Genomic DNA, 19324 nt, shown 5'->3' on the forward strand with positions numbered 1-19324 from the left:
CACTGAGGATAACCTAGCTCTCAATGCCGGCAAAACCAAGAAACTCATTATTGGCTTTCGGCGGGATCTTACTCATGCCCCCCAACAGAGGTGAGACGAGTGGAGAGTGTCAAGCTCCTGGGAGTGGTCATTCACAACAAGCTCTTTTGGACTCTTCATGCGGTTACAATTGGAGCACGCACTGGTTACAAAGGCCCAACAACATCTTTTCTTTCTCAGGCAGCTGATGAAATTTGGCATGACGGCAAATACCCTTGCCAACTTTTATCGGTGCGTCATCAAGAGCATTCTGTCTGGATGGTATCACTACCTGGTATGGCAACTGTACCATTCAAGATCGGAGACTGTTACAGAGAGTGGTGAACTCGGCCCGGACAATCACAAAGGCCAACCTCCCATCTATAGAATCCATCTACCCGACCCGCTGTCAAGGAAAGGCCGCCAGCATTCTCAAAAATCCATCCCACCCTGGCAATGTTTTTCTGCAACCTCTACCATCAGGGAGAAGGTACTGAAGCCTGAACACATGCACCAGCCAGTTTCGAAACAGTTTCTACCCTACTGTTGTTAGAATACTGAATGGACTCACAAACTCCTAGCCTTTGCCTGTAGCTCTGTTTTTGGTTTTGGCACTGTTTACCTATTATTTACTATCTATGCTACGTAACTCTGTGATCTGTCTGTATTGCTTGCAAGACAAAGCGTTACACTGTGCCTCGGTACACATGACAATACGTTTAATTCAATTCAATGTTTGTCTTTCAAGTTTTTAATCATGCTGTAAATAAATGCTCCTATTTCATCGGTCCACTTCCCAAGTTTCAGGAAATTCATATTGTTAACATTTGGTGCACTGCCCTCAAATCTTAATTGCATATGACATCAGAAATCACATAAAATGACTAGGTACAGTGCATAAAGGAATTTATCAAAATATCCCTTCTTCTCATAACAAAAGGAAAAACATTCTGCAATATCATTTGCAAGTTATTTTACAGATATTGTCCAGATATATCTCACATTTCACAGTCAGAGTTTGGGTATGCCTTGAATTGCATATATAATCTTGAAGGTGTTCAGCTACATAGTCCGTAGTCAGATCTCTGCAAATGAAGTAACATCACTTGCAAATGCTTTGGAGCAGACAGAAGGAGTTTAAGAAACTTGACGTCAGACTTGACCATCACTCTTTCTCTCCAAACAGGGACTGGTTGAAAGGCTTGCAAGTAAAGACAATGTTTAGTTTCTCTTTCTCAATCTGTACACAGTGTTGTTCAGTTTGTGTAAACACTCTGGATACAAACACAACGGGTTGTCCTCACTGCCTGGGGGTTACTCCAAGTCCTGTTTCACTGACATCACAATGCAGGGTGACTCTATTGTTACATCATAATCCCGCAGCACTGGTGATGTCATCACTAGTTGTTTGATGGGAGTGAAAGCTGCTTCTTGTTCTGTGTCCCAGTCCCACTGAACATCCTCCACAGTGAGACTGTGTACAGGTTCACATGTTTTCAATTTGTTGATGTTCTGAGACTTCTCACAACTGTATGAAGGTATCAGTATTGAACATATATGGATAGTGTTTCTTTCCAGTGTGAATGCATTGAGGTGCCAGGAACAACTTCTAATCGGGGTGAATCCAGTGATGACTGGGGGGGCTTAAACATGTCACAATTCCTTTATCATAAACCACAAGAGAGTGCATGGTTAATCTCCTGTGTGGATCCTTAGATGGCGCAGAAGTTTTGATGAAACCCGGAATGATTTGTCACACATGTCACACTTGAATGGTTTCTCCCCTGTGTGAATGCGTTGGTGTACATTGAGGCTCGATGACTGAGAGAATGATTTGTCACACACCTCGCATGTGAATGGTTTCTCGCCTGTGTGAATGCGTCTGTGTACGTGGAGGGCCGCTAAGTCCGAGAATGATTTGTCACACACCTCACACTTGGAAGGTTTCTCTCCAGTGTGAATGCGTTCATGTTTACGGAGGTGCGATGACTGCGAGAATGATTTCTTACATACCTCACATGTGAATGGTTTCTCACTGGTGTGAATGCGTCGGTGTACGCGAAGACCTGCTAAGTCGGAGAATGATTTGTCACATTCCTCGCATACAAATGGTTTTTCCCCTGTATGGATCCTCTGATGCCGCAGGAGTCTCGATGACTGTGAGAATGCTTTGTCACACACCTCACATTTGAAAGGTTTCTCCCCTGTGTGGATACGTTTGTGCATGCGGAGGTTCCCTGCTTCTGAGAAGGATTTTGCACACATCTCACATTTGAATGGCTTCTCCTTGGTGTGAATGCGTTGGTGTGTACGGAGAGATGACGACAGCGAGAACAATTTGTCACATACCTCACACTTGAATGGTTTCTCCCCCGTGTGAGTCCGTTGATGCATGCTGAGGTGCGATAATTGTGAAAATGATTTGTCACACTCCTTACATGTGAACGGTTTCTCCCCTGTGTGAATACGTTGGTGTACACGGAGGTGTGATGACACTGAGAATGATTTGTCACACTCCTTACAGGTGAATGGTTTCCTCCCTGTGTGAATGCGTTGGTGTGTCTGCAGGATCCCTAACTGAGAGAACGATTTGTCACACACCTCACAAATGAATGGTTTCTCTCCTGTGTGAATGCGCTGGTGTGTGCTTAAGTGTGATGATCTTGAGAATGATTTGTTACACATCCCACATGAGAAAGGTTTCTCCCCTGTGTGAATGCGTTGGTGTCGGCGGAGAGTCGACGATGATGGAAATGACTTATTACACATTTCACATGTGAATGGTTTCTCTCCAGTATGAACATGCCGGTGATAACTCAGCCCTGATGACTGGGCAAAGCACTTATTGCAAAGCTCACACTTAAATGGCTTTTTGCCAATGTAGTTCCACCGGTGATTCACTAGTGTTAACGTCTGTGTAAAGGCTGGATTGCAGACCTCAAAATTAAATGGTTTCTCTTCCATGTAGCTACTCTTGTGTTAACAGTCTTATAATAGATGATCCTGTGGTAGGTAAACCTCATACTTTAACACTCTCTCACGTGTTGGAATGAGTCAGTAGTTCTTGAGGCTCAAATGAATGACTGAGGCTCAATGATTGACTGAAGCTCTCACCACACTTGTAGCCACTTCCTCTTCCTCCCAGCCTCACCCTGACTGATCACCCATAGCCGAACCTTCAGAAAGGTTGGTTCTATGGAAGGTCCCACACCACTGACCAGTTTCAGATCTGATGATATGTCAAAGCTCCCCTGACCTGACCGATTTTCAGATGACGGTTTTACTGCCCAATCTTCTCAGTGTTGACCAATACTGTGAAGGGACGGAATGTCTTCCCAGAGCTGTGCAGTTGTTCCTTGGGTGATAGGCAGGATCTATCTGTGGTGTCTATCTTCTCTGTATTCTCTGGTGCAGTACAATGCAATCATTCTGTAAAACAGGAAAAGGAAACATGATTTCCTCCAATTCATTCTTCTCCTTTGCTTAAAAGGGCTGACTCCTGATTTATTTTTAATTTATATGTCCACAGGATTTGTGCATGACTGACTTGGGACAGTATTTATTGCCCATCTGAAACTGCACTGAGGTAGGTGGACTCAGCCACCTTTTTGATTTTGTGCATTCATTGTACTGTAAGGACACACAAAGTGCTGTTAGGAAGGGAGGTCAAGAACATCGACTCAGCTACAATGAAGGCATGGCAACATAGTTCCATGTCAGCATGGTAGGGGAAATTACAATTGATGGTGTTTTCATGCATCTGCTTCCTTGTCCTTCTAGAGGTGATAGAGATAATGGGTTTGGTAGGTCCTCACAAATGAGATACTGTTATGCATCTTGTGGATGCTATATGCTGCTGCCACTGTGCATCTCCTGCTGAAGTGAATCAATGTTTAAGGTGGTAGCTGGGATTTCTATCATGGGGTTGCTTTATGCTGGTTGGTGTCAGGCATCTTGGGTGTTGCTGGCGATGCCCTTAGCCAGGCAAGTGGGAAGTATTCCATCACACTCCTTATTTGTACCTTGCAAATAGCGGACAGGCTTTGGGGAGCTGGGAGGTGAGTTACTTGTTGTAGGATTCCTTGTCTCTGACCTGCTCTTGTGGTCACAGTATTTATCTGGCTGGTCAATGGTAGCCCTTAGGATTGTGGGGATTTAACTATGGCAATGCCATTAAATTTCAAGGTCAAATTCTCTCCTGTGGAGATGGTCATTGCCTGGCTTGTGTGTCATGAATGTTACTTACCTGTTACTTGCCACTTGTTGTGTCAAGCCTGAATGTTATTCAGGTCTTTCTGCACATCAATGCAGTCGGCCTTCGTATCTGGGGAGTTGCAAATGATGCTCAACATTGTGGAATCATCAGCAAACATTCCCACTTCTGATCATAAATGAAGCTGCAAAAGATGGTTGGACACTACCCCAAGGAACTTTGGAATTAAGTCCTGGGGCTCAGATGACTGACCTCATCAACCACAGTCACCTATCAGTGAGCTACGAATGACTCCAAGCAATGGAGTGTTATTCCATTCTTATTCCCATTGACTCCAGTTTTGTCAAGGCTCCTTGATGTCAGACTTGGTCAAATGCTGCCTTGGTATTTGGGCCATCACTCTCATGTTAGCTCTTGAGTTCAGCACTTTTGTCCACTTTTGAACCAAGTGTAATGAGGTCAGAAGCCAAGTAATGCAGGAAGTCTAAGTGAGCATCAGTGTTTACGTTACTGTTTTCTAAATTCTGCTAATAGCAATGTCAATGGCACCTATTGTCACTTTGATGATGACAGGGAGTAGATTGATGAGGCAATAATTTGCATGGTTGATTTGTGTAGACAGGCTTTATAGAGTCATGGTGTCATAGAGATATACAGCATGGAAACAGACCCTTCGGTCCAACCCGTCCATGCCGACCAGATATCCCATCCATGCCAATCTCGTCTCACCTGCCAGCACCCGGCTCGTATCCCTCCAAACCCTTCCTATTCATATACTCATCCAAGTGCCTTTTAAATGTTGCAATTGTACCAGCCTCCACCACTTCCTCTGGCAGCTCATTCCATACATCCTCTGTGTGAAAAAGTTGCCCCATAGGTCCCTTTTATATCTTTCCTCTCTCACCCTAAACTTGTGCCTCTAGTTCTGGACTCTCCCACCCCAGGGAAAAGACTTTGTCTATTTATTTTATCCATGCCCTTCATAATTTTGTAAACCTCTACTGGGTAATTTTGCACATTCTTGGGTAGATAGCACCGTTGTAGGTGTACTGGAACAGTTTGGAAAGGGTTGCAGCTGGCACTCAGCACAGACTTTCAGTACATGTAAGATGTGTGTCTCCTGAGAGAACTTAACAGGATGAATGCTGAAAGGGTTGTGGCAGAGACTTTGTGTCATGATTTAGAAAGAAGTCTGCCTTTCACAATAGAAATGTTTTCTCTCAAAGGGTTCTTTGTCTGTGAATTCCCTTTGCTGTGAGGCAGAGTCATTGCATATTTTTAATGCAGAGTTTTATAAACTTTTTTTTACTACCAATGGAATCAGAGGCTATGGGGCATTAGCAGTAACGTATACTTTTTATCAGATCAGACATTATCTGATTGAATGGTGGAGCATGTTCGAGGAGCTGAATAGCATGTTCCTGCTCATGTATTCTCATGCACTTTGGTAGGGGTGGGATGGGGGGGTGGTATTGAAGTGTCTACAGCCATTGCAGTATCCAAACCCTTCAGCCACGTCTTGACAACATGTGGAGTGAATCAAATTGGTTTAAGACTAGACAATGTAATGCTGGGAACCTCTGGACGGGACCAAGATCCTTACAGTACTTATGGCTGAAGATGGTAACAAATGCATCTTGGCCTTTTTAGCACTGATCCCCTGTCATTCGGCATGTGGATATTTGTGGAGTCTTCTCCTGCTAGTTATTTATGGTTTACCCCTATTCACCACTGGATGTGACAAGACTGCAGAGCTTAGAACTGATCCTTTGGCTATGGTATGGCTTAACCCTATCACTTGCTGCTTCTGCTGTCTGGCACACAAGAAGTCCTCTTTTGTAGATTCACCAGGTTGACACTTCATTTTTAGGAATGCCTGATGCTGCTCCTGACACACCTTGCTGCACTGTCCATTGAATCAGGGGTGATCCCTGGTTTGATGGTAATGGCAGAGTCAGGATATATGATGTACAGATTGTGGTTGGCCCCCAGTGCCTTCTAGATACATAGTTTTTAGTTATTAGATCATTCAAAAATCTATCCTGTTCAGCTTACTGTTAGTGCCAAATTGCACAATGCAAGATTTACTTAAGGTGAGATTCTGCCTCCGTAAGAAGATTGAAAACCATTCTTCGCCAAAGCCCAGGAGATGGTGGTGCAGCTTACCTAGGCTGGGGAGAACACGGTACAGACAGTACTGATATCTGGTATCTGGGACAGGAGGTTCCAATGATAGGATAGTGGGAGCTCACGAATGGAATTAAATAGACAGGCAACATCCAGATCCCAATAGACAGACAGAACTAACCATCTGCAGTTCACAGGATAATAAACAGCTCCCAACACACAGAACTCAACAATAGGAAATCTTTAAGAATACTCAAACACTCTGCACCTCCCAGATAATGACACTTCACCTTCTCATATTCAGGAATGAGCCATCATCAAAACTCAGCCTGGAAATCAGAGGGAAATGCTTCCAATAAACACACTCAATATCCAACACACAGCTCCAGTCAAACAGTTCAGCACAAAGCACCTAGTAAACAGCTCTCTCAGCTGGATCTTCTCACACAGCATAAGGGACATTTCCACCCCTGATTACCCACAGGATAGTCAGACTGCCTGAAGATTGGTGTGGATATTATGGGATACAATTTGTATAAAAGCTGCTCCTTCACTCACCATCTCCTCACTTGGTTTTCAGTCCCTATAGGAAGTGAACCAGCTCTGGAAGAGGAAGAGGAGACAATGGGCAGAGTGGGTGGGCTCTCTGATTGACGTCTCTCACAGTCAATCCAAATATTTCAGGGGCAACAGGAGTTTCCTGAAACTTGGGAAACTGACCGGGGAAATGGAGGTGACTTTGAGCAGCAGATCAGGTGGGGATTTAAACTTGTCATTGTCCCATCTGAATAAAACCTCACTTATTGCAGCTGGTGTCTCAGTTCTCCTGGTAAATATTTCACAGAGATTTCTAGTGTGGGAATAGACTTTCAAACCGACAACATCAGTGTGGGATGTCCAATGTGTGTGTTTTACAGCAGTTCAAAAGAGGAAAACCCCCAGGGTCCAAGGCAGTGATGATGCGCAGTGGTGGGATCATGACATGCACAGTATAGATGGGCACAGGAAGGAGTGACATTTGAGACCAAAGGAGATTTTGGCACCTGGAGTGACTCTGTGTTCTGGGCATACCTGTATTTGGAGAGTTAACTTAGCTGAGGGACTTTGACTGGAGGACTGACTGTTCTTTCACTCTGCAGCAGACATTTCTGCGATCTTCTTGACCTTGCCTGATGACACACTCTTTGCATGATATTTCACTTCGCCCCTCACCTCTCACCCAACAAATATCCCCTTTCACAATTTATAGGTGACTTTACATTGAAGACCTTTGATGAGGAACAGTGGGTTAGGACCATTGCTCGCAAGACTTGATGGTTCAAGGTTTGCTGTTTTAGGAAAGGGATGAAAGTAGCAGATTCAAAGGAGAGAGGAACAACATCTGAAGAGAGAGATTCAGGAACAGTTTTGGCTTACATGGCTGACTCATACCCGCATCAGGATCAAGACTCACCTGCGTCAATCACCCTGACTTGCCTGTACCCCTGATCTCAATGTCATCAGATGGTGCATTTCAGAGCAGGCCAAGGGAAAATAAGGGAAGTCTTCCAGACACAGCACATCTTACAGTTGGAGAGTGCATTGCAGCTCAGTCTCATTGAGAAAAACCAGGATTGTCAGAGGGGAGATGGTTGTTCTGGAGTGTGGCTGTTCTTGAGCCGATGGGATTTAGGATGTTTGTTTTATTTTGGTTGACCTGAGGATCCTCTGCCAGTATCAAAGTCGTAGGTTGTTGCTCAATCCTGCAGTCTAACCACTTTTCTCCATCAGTTTCCATTCTCCTGACTTTAAGGACTTTACCAGTTTTCATAACTTTAAAAACCTAGACATAAAGACAACACTTTGTAGAATTCTTTGAGGAAGTAACGAGCAGGTTAGATCAAGGAGGGCCAATGTCAAGAAGCCTTTGACAAGGTAGTGCACTTGAGATAAGGGCCAGTTGCCAGCGTGGATAGAAGCCTGGCTGTCTGGCAGAAAGCAAAAATTGGGTTAAAAGAGTCCTTCTCAGGATGGCAGCCAGTGACGAGTGGTGTTTGGCAAGGCTCAGTGTTGGGACCATAACTTTTCGCTTTATACATTAACGATCTAAAGGGAGGAACTGAGATGAGAGCATTCTGACTAAGTTTGCAGGTGATACAAAGATAGATAGAGGGACAGGTAGCATTGAGGAGGTTGCAGAAAAATTTTGACAGGTTAGGAGAGTGGGCAAAGAAGTGTCAGATGGAGTACAACATGGGAAAGTGTAAGGTCATGCACTTTGGTAGGAAGAATACAGGCAGGAACTATTTTCTAAATGGGGAGAAATGTCAGAAGTCTGAAGTGCAAAGAGACTTGGGAGTTCTAGTCCAGGATTCTCTCAAAGTAACCCTGCAGGTTGAGTCAAGAGTGGGGCAGACAAATGCAATGATGGCATTTACTTTGAGAGGACTTGAATATAAAAGCAGGGATGTGCTTCAGAATCTCTATAAGGCTCTAGTCAGACACATTTCGAGTACTGTGCATAGTTCTGGGCCCCATACCTCAGGAAGGATGTACTGGCCCTGGAGAGTATTCAGAGGAGGCTCATGAGAATGGTCCCAGGGATGTAAACCTTAACATATGAGGAACGTTTGAGTATTCTGGGTCTATACCCGATGGAGTTTAGAAGGATGATGGGAGATCTAATTGAAACATACAGAATACTGAATGGCCTGAACAGAGTAGATGTTGGGAAGAGAGACCAGGACCTGAGGGCTCAGCCTTAGAGTAAATGGAAGACCTTTTAGAATGGAGATAAGGAGAATCTTCTCCAGCCAGAGAGTGGTGAACCTATGGAAATCATTGTCACAGAAGGCTGTGGAGACCAGGTCATTGAGTATATTTAAGACTGAGATAGATCGGTTCTTGAGTATCAAGAGGTTCAAGGGTTACAGGGAGAGGAGGGAGAATGGGGTCGAGAAACTTATCAGCCATGATTGAATGGCAGAGCAGACTCGATGGGCTGAATGGCCTAATTTCTGCTCCTCTGTCTTATGGTCTAACACTGACCTGAAGCTCTAACAAGTTCCCACTTTAAATCAAATCAAACTTTCAGGCTGACAGTTTACAGAGAGAAAAGCTTCCTTTGGACTTAACAGTTTCAAAACTGATCTCATCGAACAGAGTATTAGAGGTTGTTGTCAGTTGTGGCTGAGTTAGCACTCTCATCCCTGAGGTAGAACTTTGTGGGTTTTTGTCTCCCTGCAGAAACTTGAGCACCGAGACTCTCAGAGTCATACATGTCACTGCTCTTGGGAACATACAATTTATAAAATCAGTTCCTTACAACCCTTCACCTCATTGGCTCGAATGTGCTTTTTGATGATGCACTAAAGTTATGAAAGTTGATACGTTAATACAAGATTTCCTTTCTTATGATTATGGATGCTTCATGAGAAATGTAAATTATAAACCCCTGGATGTATAAAGCTCATAGTGACATTGACCAACATATTGCACAAACCAGACTTACTGTAGGATTGTACGTATTTCAGTGAATAGGAACACATCAGACTAAGAAATGTGGTCACTTGGCTGAAGCTAAACGTGAATTTATTGTAAGATATACATCTATAGAGAAGATTGATAAAGCAACAAACAACAAGACAACATCTACTGTAAATCAAAGTACAAATCAACCAAAATAACAATGCATTTGAAAATGACTCAAGATCTCTCCCAGAAGATGAAATGAAACTTGGAACAGCATAAGGTGAACATGTCAGTTATTACACTGAGGTACGATGGACTGAGTGAACTCAGGTCTGTCAGAACTTGTTTAGATCAGATTTCCTACAGTATGGAAACAGGACCTGCAGCCCAACAAGTCTACACCAACCCTCCAAAGGATAACCCACCCAGACCCATTCCCCCTAACTAATGCATCTAACACTATGGGCAATTTAGCATGGCCAATTCACCTGACCTGCACATCTTTGGACTGTGGGAGGAAACCGGAGCACCCGGAGGAAACCCACGCCGACACAGGGAGAATGTGCAAATTCCACACAGACAGTCACCCGAGGTGGGAATTGAACCCGGTCCCTGGTGCTGTGAGGCAGCAGTGCTAACCACTGAGCCACTCTGCCTCCCATACTCCCTCCCCCCTACTCAGGATAGCTATCCTCCCAGACAGGTGAGTGCAGACATTCCCCATAGTATTAGTCAAACACCCGTCACCTGAAGAGGGTTTGTCTATCATTCTTATCCCCAACGAAAGCAGGCTCCAATTCGACACCTTACCAACTCCCAAGACTTGCAAGCACAATGTTCACCGCATTAGAATTGGATCCGGGCTGTTCATCGGTGGGTTTAGGAAGTGTCAGGAAGGCAGGTAGTGTAAGACCCCTGGATGTATCTCACTCTCTAACCAGTATTGAGCTCTGAATCCTGATCACAGTAATGGGTGACCTGGTGTGTCCATGGCACCACAGCTGCCTCAGCTGTACAGGGAGGTCCACAGAAGACTGGAAGAGCAATCAAGACAGGAGGCTTGATAATTCTGGGAACAAACAAATGTTTCTGTGACAGGAGACGTGAATCCACGATGGTATGTTACATCTATGGTGTCAGGGTCAAGGATGTCAGTGAACAACACTAAGTGGTATTTGGGTTATGTTCAGGGCTCAGATAATTGTATCTGAAGGTTTAGGTGGAGCTATGTAGAAGGACAAAGAAACAATTCATAATACAAATAATTAACTGGGGGAGAACCGACTGCAAAGAGATAATTACAGACCTGACCATATAGATTTTAATAAAAGAATGTCAGAAGAAATGGTAACTGAACAATGGATGGTTTTAAAGAGGAATTAGTTCAGGTACAATCAAGATATAGAGAGTAGAAATTGTGGTGATACTGGCCAGTCAGGAGTGGTGTCAGCTTTGTACAAATTACACCTTCTTCAAACAACGCACTTGGTGATAAACTCAACTGTCAGTCAGGTCAATGGGTTTAACATTGGTGATTTGGAAGCTTCTAAAAGTGACAGTTCAGGACAAAATGAAATCACTTGGACAAATTCAGATTAATGAAAGGAAACCAGCACAAATATGTTCACAGTAAATTGTACTGAACTCGCTTCCTTGAGTTTGATAAAGTGCAAGACAAACGATTTGTCAGCAAAGTTAGAGGTCAGAGAATAAAATAAGAGAAGTAAATATAAACAGGCCAAGTGATGGAAAACGGAGGAGTGGTTAATGGATGTTTCCTGGATGGAAAGATGGTTTATTGCTGCATCTCCCAGGGGTCAGTTAGGAACCCTGCTCTTCCTAATATAAATTAATGAGCTAGGTCTTGGTATATACACCACGATTTCAATACTTACAGATGGTACAAAACTTGGGAGATGATGTGAATTGTGAGGAGTGTAGCTGTTGCCACTGATGGACAAGTGTCAGATAAAATTTAATGCAGTGAAGTATGAAGTGATTTATTTTGGTTGAAGGAGCTCATATAAAATAAAAGCACAATTCTTAAGGAGGGGCAGAAGGATCTGGGTTTACCTGGGCACAAATCATTGAAGCTGGTTGAGAGAGTGGTTAATAAAGCATATGGTATCCTGGACTTTATCAACATGGACTTTGAGTACAAAAACAAAGAATTGTATGTTCGAACTGTGTAAAATAATGGTTCAGCCCCTACTGGAGTACTCCAACCAGTTTGGGCACCACACTTTAGGAAGGGATGTGAGGATATTAGGGAAGGTGCAGAAAAAATTGAAGGGAATTTAGTTGCAGGAATGAAGACACAGATGGATTGAGAAATTGGAGCTGTTTTCCTTGGAGAAGGTTAAGAGGAGATTTGATAGATGTTTTAAATATCATGGAAAGTTTGGACAGAGCAGATACTCCTGAAAGAGACAGTATTTTGGAATGACAACTGCCCTGTGTGATCACTGGAGGACAGACAACACAGACAGCTCTCAGTGCAATGGAAGCAGGTGACCCAGCTACAAGGTCATGTGGATTCATCAGTATATCGTGAGAGGGGGCAAAACAATCCCAACACATCACACTGGTAGGGTTTGTGTCCATGTGACAACAGAGACTCTGACACAAGGGGTCTTCCCCAGGGGTAAAGGTCATGAGTTGGAATTTTGGGATTGCACTCTCTGAGGTAGCCATGGCCAGCTCTCCTTCCCAATCTCTCCCAGGTCCTCTTTCAGCCTGCCAATCCCCCATTCCCCAGACCACTCACTGACGGGTTGCGGCAATTTTCAACTCTCAAAATGGGTTACAATCGTAAAAGCTTTGAAAAGCACTGCTGCGAGAGATTCAACAATTGTGTGGAGTCTTCATGGCGGAACTAACACAGATAAAAAACACTCCTTCATTTCTCATCAATGTGACGCCGTTGATGTTTTAGCAAATTGGAGGTTTAGTGAAAGAATTTTCATAAACTCCTCAGCTGAAAGATCACTCCCCTGTGTGAATCCTCTGATGTCGCAGGAGGTACGAGGACCTCGAGAAAGATTTGTCACACACCTCACATGGGAACTGTTTCTCCCCCGTGTGAATACGCCGGTGATCCACAAGGGTCGATAACTGTCTGAAGGCTCGGTCACAGAGGTCACATTTGAAGGGTTTCTCTCCTGTGTGAATCCTCTGGTGCCTCAGGAGATCAGAGGATTGGATGAAAGACATTTCACAAGCCCCACATTGGAAGGGTTTCTCTCCAGTGTGAATCATCTGGTGTATCAGGAGGCTTGAAGATCTCACAAAAGCTTTACCACAAACCTCACACTTAAAGGGTTTCTCCCCTGTGTGGATCTTCTGATGGACCAGGAGACTCCCTAACTGTGAAAAGGATTTATCACACACCTCACACTTGACTGGTTTCTCCCCAGTGTGAATACGTTGGTGTGCACGTAGTGTCGATAACTGTGCAAATGATTTATCACACACCTCACATGTGAATGGTTTCTCTCCAGTGTGAACACGTTGGTGTACACGGAGTGATGATGAGTCCAAGAATGATTTGTTGCACACATCACATTTGAATGGTTTCTCTCCAGTGTGAATGCGTTGGTGTTCACGGAGAGTGGATGAATGTGAGAATGATTTATTACACACGTTGCAATTGAATGGTCTCTCCCCTGTGTGAATGCGCTGGTGTGTGCGAAGGGTTGATAACTGTGCAAAGGATTGGTCACAGACCTCACATGTGAAGGGTTTCTCTCCGGTGTGTGTGCGTCGGTGCCTGTGGAGGTTCCACGATTTCGAGAATGCCTTTTCACACAACTCACACCTGAATAGTTTCTCATCTCCTTGAATATGTTGGTGATTCATGACTGTTGATGCCTGTGTGCAAACCTGGTCATGTTCCTCATACTCAACTGGTTTCTCGTTCATGTCGCTGTGCAGTTGTTCCTTGGATGATAGTTTGGATCTATCTGTGCTGTGCACCTTCTCTGGTGTAGTACAATGCAATCCTTCTGTAAAACAGGAAAAGGAAACATGATTTCCTCCAACTCCCTCTCCTCCTTTGCTGAAGGGGCTGACTCCTCAGTTAGAGATTGTTCCACAGTGAGTGCCAGTCTGCCATTCGCTGAGTGGGTGGGATAAGATACAAGTCCTTTCTTCTTCCTCACTTGACTGTCACACACCCTCTATTTCCAACAGAGACACTGGACCAGGAGCAGACAATGTGGCTCCCTTCTTTCCTCCACTCAGACCCATCTTCCCAGATACCATGAGTGCAACGGAAAAGACAGTCGGGGAGAGGGTAAAATGTATTTTCAATTCACTATGAGCTTGATGAAAGCTGCTGATGACCAGTTTTACCCTTGGACCATGTGTTTAATGTAAAAAAGGACTCTGGAGAAATTTTAATTCAATGGAGAGTTTAAATTTCTTCCCTCGTTTTACAAAATGACTTGAAGAAAACTCACTGGGAACTGAAGGAAATATTGCTTTAGTGCAGTTGATTTATCTTGGAAATTAGATGCACTGCATTCACTCAGACTGTCCATCCCAAATTCAGCCATCAGCTACAGTGGGCAAAATTGTCAAATCCAAACTCAGGCTTTTGGGAAAGGTCAAGGACTTAAGGTAAAATCTTTAAAGAATATCTTAAAGGATTCTTCAACAAATGTATCCCTAAGTTTGGCAGCTGAACTGTTTTAGAGATTATGGAGATAGAGAGGGGCAAAGTCATGGAGGAATTTGAAAACAAGGAAGAAACTTTTAAAACTAAGGTGTTCCTTAGATTTAACCAGAAACCAATGTAGTTCAGTGAGCACAGGGGTGATTGATTCATGGATCTTGATGTCAGTTAGGACCACAGCAGCAGTTGTGGAAATGCTCAGGTTTATCGAGTAAGATATGAGAGCACAGGAAAACATTGGAATAATTCAGTCTAAAGCCTGCAGAGGTGTGGATGAGGCTTGTGGCAGTAAATGGGCTGAGGCAGAGTGTTACTGGTGCCTCCTGTGAGTGAATCTTGTCCCTTTCCTGTGCACCCTGTTCTTGACAACAGTGTGAATGACAGTGAGAAACAAGGGCGGTAATGGAGAACCCTTCACAGGATCAAACATAGACACCAAATAATCCAGCATAAAGGGAATGAGGCAGAACCTCAAGTCAGAGGAGCTGCCTTTCAGAAGAGATTTTAAAACAGGCCCTTCTGCTCTCTCTGCGGTGGATGTAAAAGATCCCAAATGCACTGTTTTACAGGAGAACAGGATGTTACCCCTGGTGTCCTGGCCAACACTAATCTCTCAGTCATCACCAGTAAAGAAAATGTTCTGGTCATTATCAAATTGCTGAATATGGCAGCTTGTTGTACGCGTATTGGCTGTCATATTTCCTGCATTGAAACAGTCAGCTCACTACAAGTGTACTTTGTTGGCTGTAACACTCTTTTGGGTCTGGTGGTTGCAAAAGTCATTGTTTTCTTCTCTGAGGAGGTTACAGTCTTATATCTTGGAAGGATTTGAAAAGATAGGAAAGTCACAGACAGAACTGACCATTCCCAGTCCATAGGATAATCACCAGCTCCCAATGCACACACACTCAACAAAATCTGTAAGAATCCTCAGGCACTTTGCACCTCCAGATAATTAAACCTCACCCTCCCATATTCAGGAATGAACCATCAATAAATCTCAGCCTGGAAATCAGAGGGAAATGCTTCCAATAAACACACTCAATATCCAACACACAGCTCCAGTCAAACAGTTCAGCACAAAGCACCGAGTAAACCGCTCTCTCAGCTGGATCTTCTCACACAGCATAAGGGACATTTCCACCCCTGATTACCCACAGGATAGTCAGACTGCCTGAAGATTGGTGTGGATATTATGGGATACAATTTGTATAAAAGCTGCTCCTTCACTCACCATCTCCTCACTTGGTTTTCAGTCCCTATAGGAAGTGAACCAGCTCTGGAAGAGGAAGAGGAGACAATGGGCAGAGTGGGTGGACTCTCTGATTGACGTCTCTCACAGTCAATCCAAATATTTCTGGAGCAACATGAAACTGGGAAACTGACCGGGGAAAGGCGTTATGGACTAGACCAAAACACGCTCAAAATATATTAAGAAGGTAGCCTAAACCCTAACATTTTCTTATTTTAAAGGCAAGAGCCAGCCGTTGCATTCCATATGCAACTCGTTTGGACAAAGTTTTAGATTAGAAGCAAAACACACTTTATTCATACACTATCATTATGAAACAAAAGAAAGAAGAAATTCGAACAACATAACTCTATATTAGATTATGAACTACTCCTGATTAACGGTTTGGATATAGTAACAACCATAAACACACACTTGGATAAATACAAGTTCAGAAAACAGTTTGTCACAAAGGCAATTCTCCAGTCCAGGAGGAGGAACATCAAGTGAAAACTCAGAGAGCGTAGCAGAAAGAGATGTACTGCAGCTTCCTAACCCGACTTCAAGACCCAGTAACTGCTACTGAAAACTAAAACTAAAAAATCTTGGCCCTGTGGGAGCTTGCCTTACCATTCAGGCTGCTTCTATTGTTCCAACTTCAAAAACACTCAAGGCCTCACAAGCTGTTGTGTTTACAGGTTTTCAATCGACAGCTCGTCATCCCTGACTTAAAACCTCTCTTCAAACAAAAAAACCCAGCCATGGTATCGTCACAAATAGAGGTGACTTTGAGCAGCAGATCAGGTGGGGATTTAAACTTGTCATTGTCCCATCTGAATAAAACCTCACTTATTGCAGCTGCTGTCTCAGCTCCCCAGTAAACAATTGAAAGAAATTTCTATGTGGGAATAGCATTCTTTATCCTTGAAGGCTTTCAGCATCAGTGTGGGATGTGTAGCCTTGGAGATGTTTGACAACAGATGAGAAAAAGAAGACCCACAGCACAGAGAGGGACACGGAGATTACAGATTAATCAGGTGCTGAGTGAGAGTCACTGTGACAGGTACAGTGAGTTGAGGCGCGTTGTAGCAGTCTCTCCCATGCGTTGATATGTAATATTTCTGTCATGTCCAGCGGTCTCCTACTGTGAATATTCAGCTGCCTGTAAGTCCAATTTTCTATGTTCAATGTTCTTCTCATCTGTTTCCTCTTCTGGGGTGTCCTGACCAAATCATTTCTCCTTGATTGTCCCAGTTTAAACCCTGTTTGAGAGTGATATTGTTCAGTATGCAGTTCACTAGGATGACAGTGGCCATTCTTTCTGTGCTGTGACCCATCCCCCAGTGCAACTGGTACCAACAATAATTCTCCCAACATCACACTTGCTTCTATCTGTGAGCTGCCTCAGAGAGACACAGGCCTCAATAAACAACATCTACTCCTTAATGTGTGGTACATGAAATGGTGGCAGCAGCCATGCAAGGGACAGACTTCTTTCCTAATCAGCTGACCAGTTCACTCATCCACCTTCCCTGAATATGGGTGTGATGTCCAAGTGTTTTTTTTAACTCACTCATGTGGGGTGTGGGCATCACTACTTGGCCCAGTTGCCTGTCCCCAGTTGTTCTCAAGAAGATGGTGGTGAGCTGCCCTCTTGAACCGCTGCAGTCCACATACTGTAAATATATTCCCAATGCTGTCATGAAGGGAATTCCAGGATTTTGACCCAGTGACAGTGAAAGAACGGTGATAAATTTCCAAGTCAAGACGGTGAGTTCTGTGGAGAGGAACCTGTAGGTGGTGGTGTTCCCATCTATGTGCTGCCCTTGTCCTTCTAGATGCAAGTGGTTGTGGGTTTGGAAGGTGCTGTCTAAGAATCTGTAGCAAATTTCTGCAGTGCATTTATAGTTAGTACACACTGCTTGTTGCTGAGCATCAGTAGGACAGAATCAGTATTTGTGAATGTGGTGCCAATCAAGTGGGCTACTTTGGCCTGGATAATTGTCTTGCTTCTTGAGTGTTGTCAGTGCACCACTCATTCAGGCAAGTGGAGAATATTCTATCACACCCCTGTGGACATGCATAGGGAAGCCAGGTGAGTTACTTGTCACAGTATTCCTAGCTTCTGACCTGTTGTAGTAGCCACTGTATTTATATGATGAATCCAGTTGAGTTTCTGGTCAATGGCAACCTCCAGGATGTTGACAGTGGGAGATTCAGTGCTAGTAATGCCATTGAATGTCAAGCAGCAGTGGTTAGATTATCTCTTGTCAGAGATGGTCATTGCCTGGCATTTGTATGACTCAAGTTTTAATTGCCATTTGTCGACCCAAGCCTGTTCTGTTGCACTTGAACATGGACTGCTTTAGTATTATGAGAAGTCATGAATGGTGTTAAAAATTGTGCTAACATCCACTGTTTGACCTGATGGTGGAGGCAGATTATCAGATAGAAGATAGTTGAACCAAGGACACTACCCTGACAATCTCCTGCAGGTGTTCTGAAGCTGAGATGACTGACCTCTAACAACAATAAACATCCTCCTGGGTGACAGTTAATGACACCAATCAGTGTGGAGTTTTCCCCCTGCTATCCATTAATGCCAGCTCTGCTAAAGATCCTTGATGGCACACTTGGTCAAATGTGGCCTTGATGTCAAGGGCTGTCACTCTGATCTCACCAATGGAAATTATTTTTGTCCTTATTTGAACCAAAGTTGCAATGAGGTCAGGCACTGAGTGGCCCTGACGGAACCCAAATAGGGAGTCACTGAACAGGTTGTTGCTGAGCAGTTGCTGCTTGATGACCCCTTCCATCACTTTACTGATGGTTGAGAGAAGACTCATGGAGAGGTAATTAGCTGGATTGGATTTGTTTTGATATTTTGTACAAGACGTACCTGGGAGATTTTCCACATTGTTGAGTACATGCCAGGGTTGTAACTGTACTGAAAAAGCTTAGCTAGGGGTTGCAAGCTCTTCATTGTTTAATAATAGAATGTCTACAGTGTGAAAACAGGCCATTAGACCCAACAAGTACATAATGACCCTCCAAAGAGGAACCCACCCCGACCCACTCCCAATTACTCTACATTTCCCTTGACTAATGCACTTAACGTACACATCCCTGAATACTATGGGCAATTTAGCATGGCCGATTCACCTAACCTGCACGTTTGGATTGTGAAAAGAATTCAGAGCACCCAGAGGAAACTCACACAGACACAAGGAGAATGTGCAAACTCCACAGTCACCCAAAACAGGAATCAAACCCAGTTCACTGGCACCTTGAGGCAGCAGTGCTAACCACTGAGCCACCGTGCTGCTCAAGTCTTCAGTACTTTTGCTGGAAAGTCGTCAGTCTGTAGCCTTTACAGTATTCAGTGCTTCCAACCATTTCTTGATATGGTGGAATGAATCACATTGGCTAAAGACTGGCTTCTCTTATGCTGAGCAGCCATGAGGAAGGTGAGATAGATCATCCACATGGCACTTCTGGCTGAGGGGAGTATTGAAAATGCTTCAGTTTTTGCACTGATGTGATGGCCTGTTCGATCATTGAGGATGGGGATATTTTTGGAGCCTCCTCCTTCAGTCAGCTGTTTAATTGT

The 19324-nt window shown here is 43.9% G+C and overlaps 1 protein-coding gene across 5 annotated transcripts in view; it reads right to left on the bottom strand.

The window, feature by feature from the left end:
• Window positions 1-722: 722 nt before the first annotated feature.
• Window positions 723-19324, bottom strand: part of LOC140455630 (uncharacterized) — a 29804-nt gene continuing 11202 nt past the window's right edge. Inside the window, exons 3-5 of one of the 5 annotated variants that reach the window (XM_072550579.1) lie at window positions 12798-13636; window positions 8116-8119; window positions 723-2886 (exon numbers count right to left, since the gene is read on the bottom strand). In XM_072550579.1, the coding sequence (XP_072406680.1) occupies window positions 1711-2886; window positions 8116-8119; window positions 12798-13636 (2019 nt within the window). In that variant the 3' untranslated portion in view covers window positions 723-1710. Of the gene's footprint in view, window positions 3448-4264; window positions 4360-6916; window positions 7034-8054; window positions 8273-12797; window positions 13637-19324 lie in introns of those variants that run through there. The other 4 variants (XM_072550576.1, XM_072550574.1, XM_072550575.1 and 1 more) reach the window with 4 other exon arrangements.

The sequence above is a fragment of the Chiloscyllium punctatum genome, chromosome 30 (assembly GCF_047496795.1).
Source record: "Chiloscyllium punctatum isolate Juve2018m chromosome 30, sChiPun1.3, whole genome shotgun sequence".
Classification (NCBI taxonomy): domain Eukaryota; kingdom Metazoa; phylum Chordata; class Chondrichthyes; order Orectolobiformes; family Hemiscylliidae; genus Chiloscyllium; species Chiloscyllium punctatum.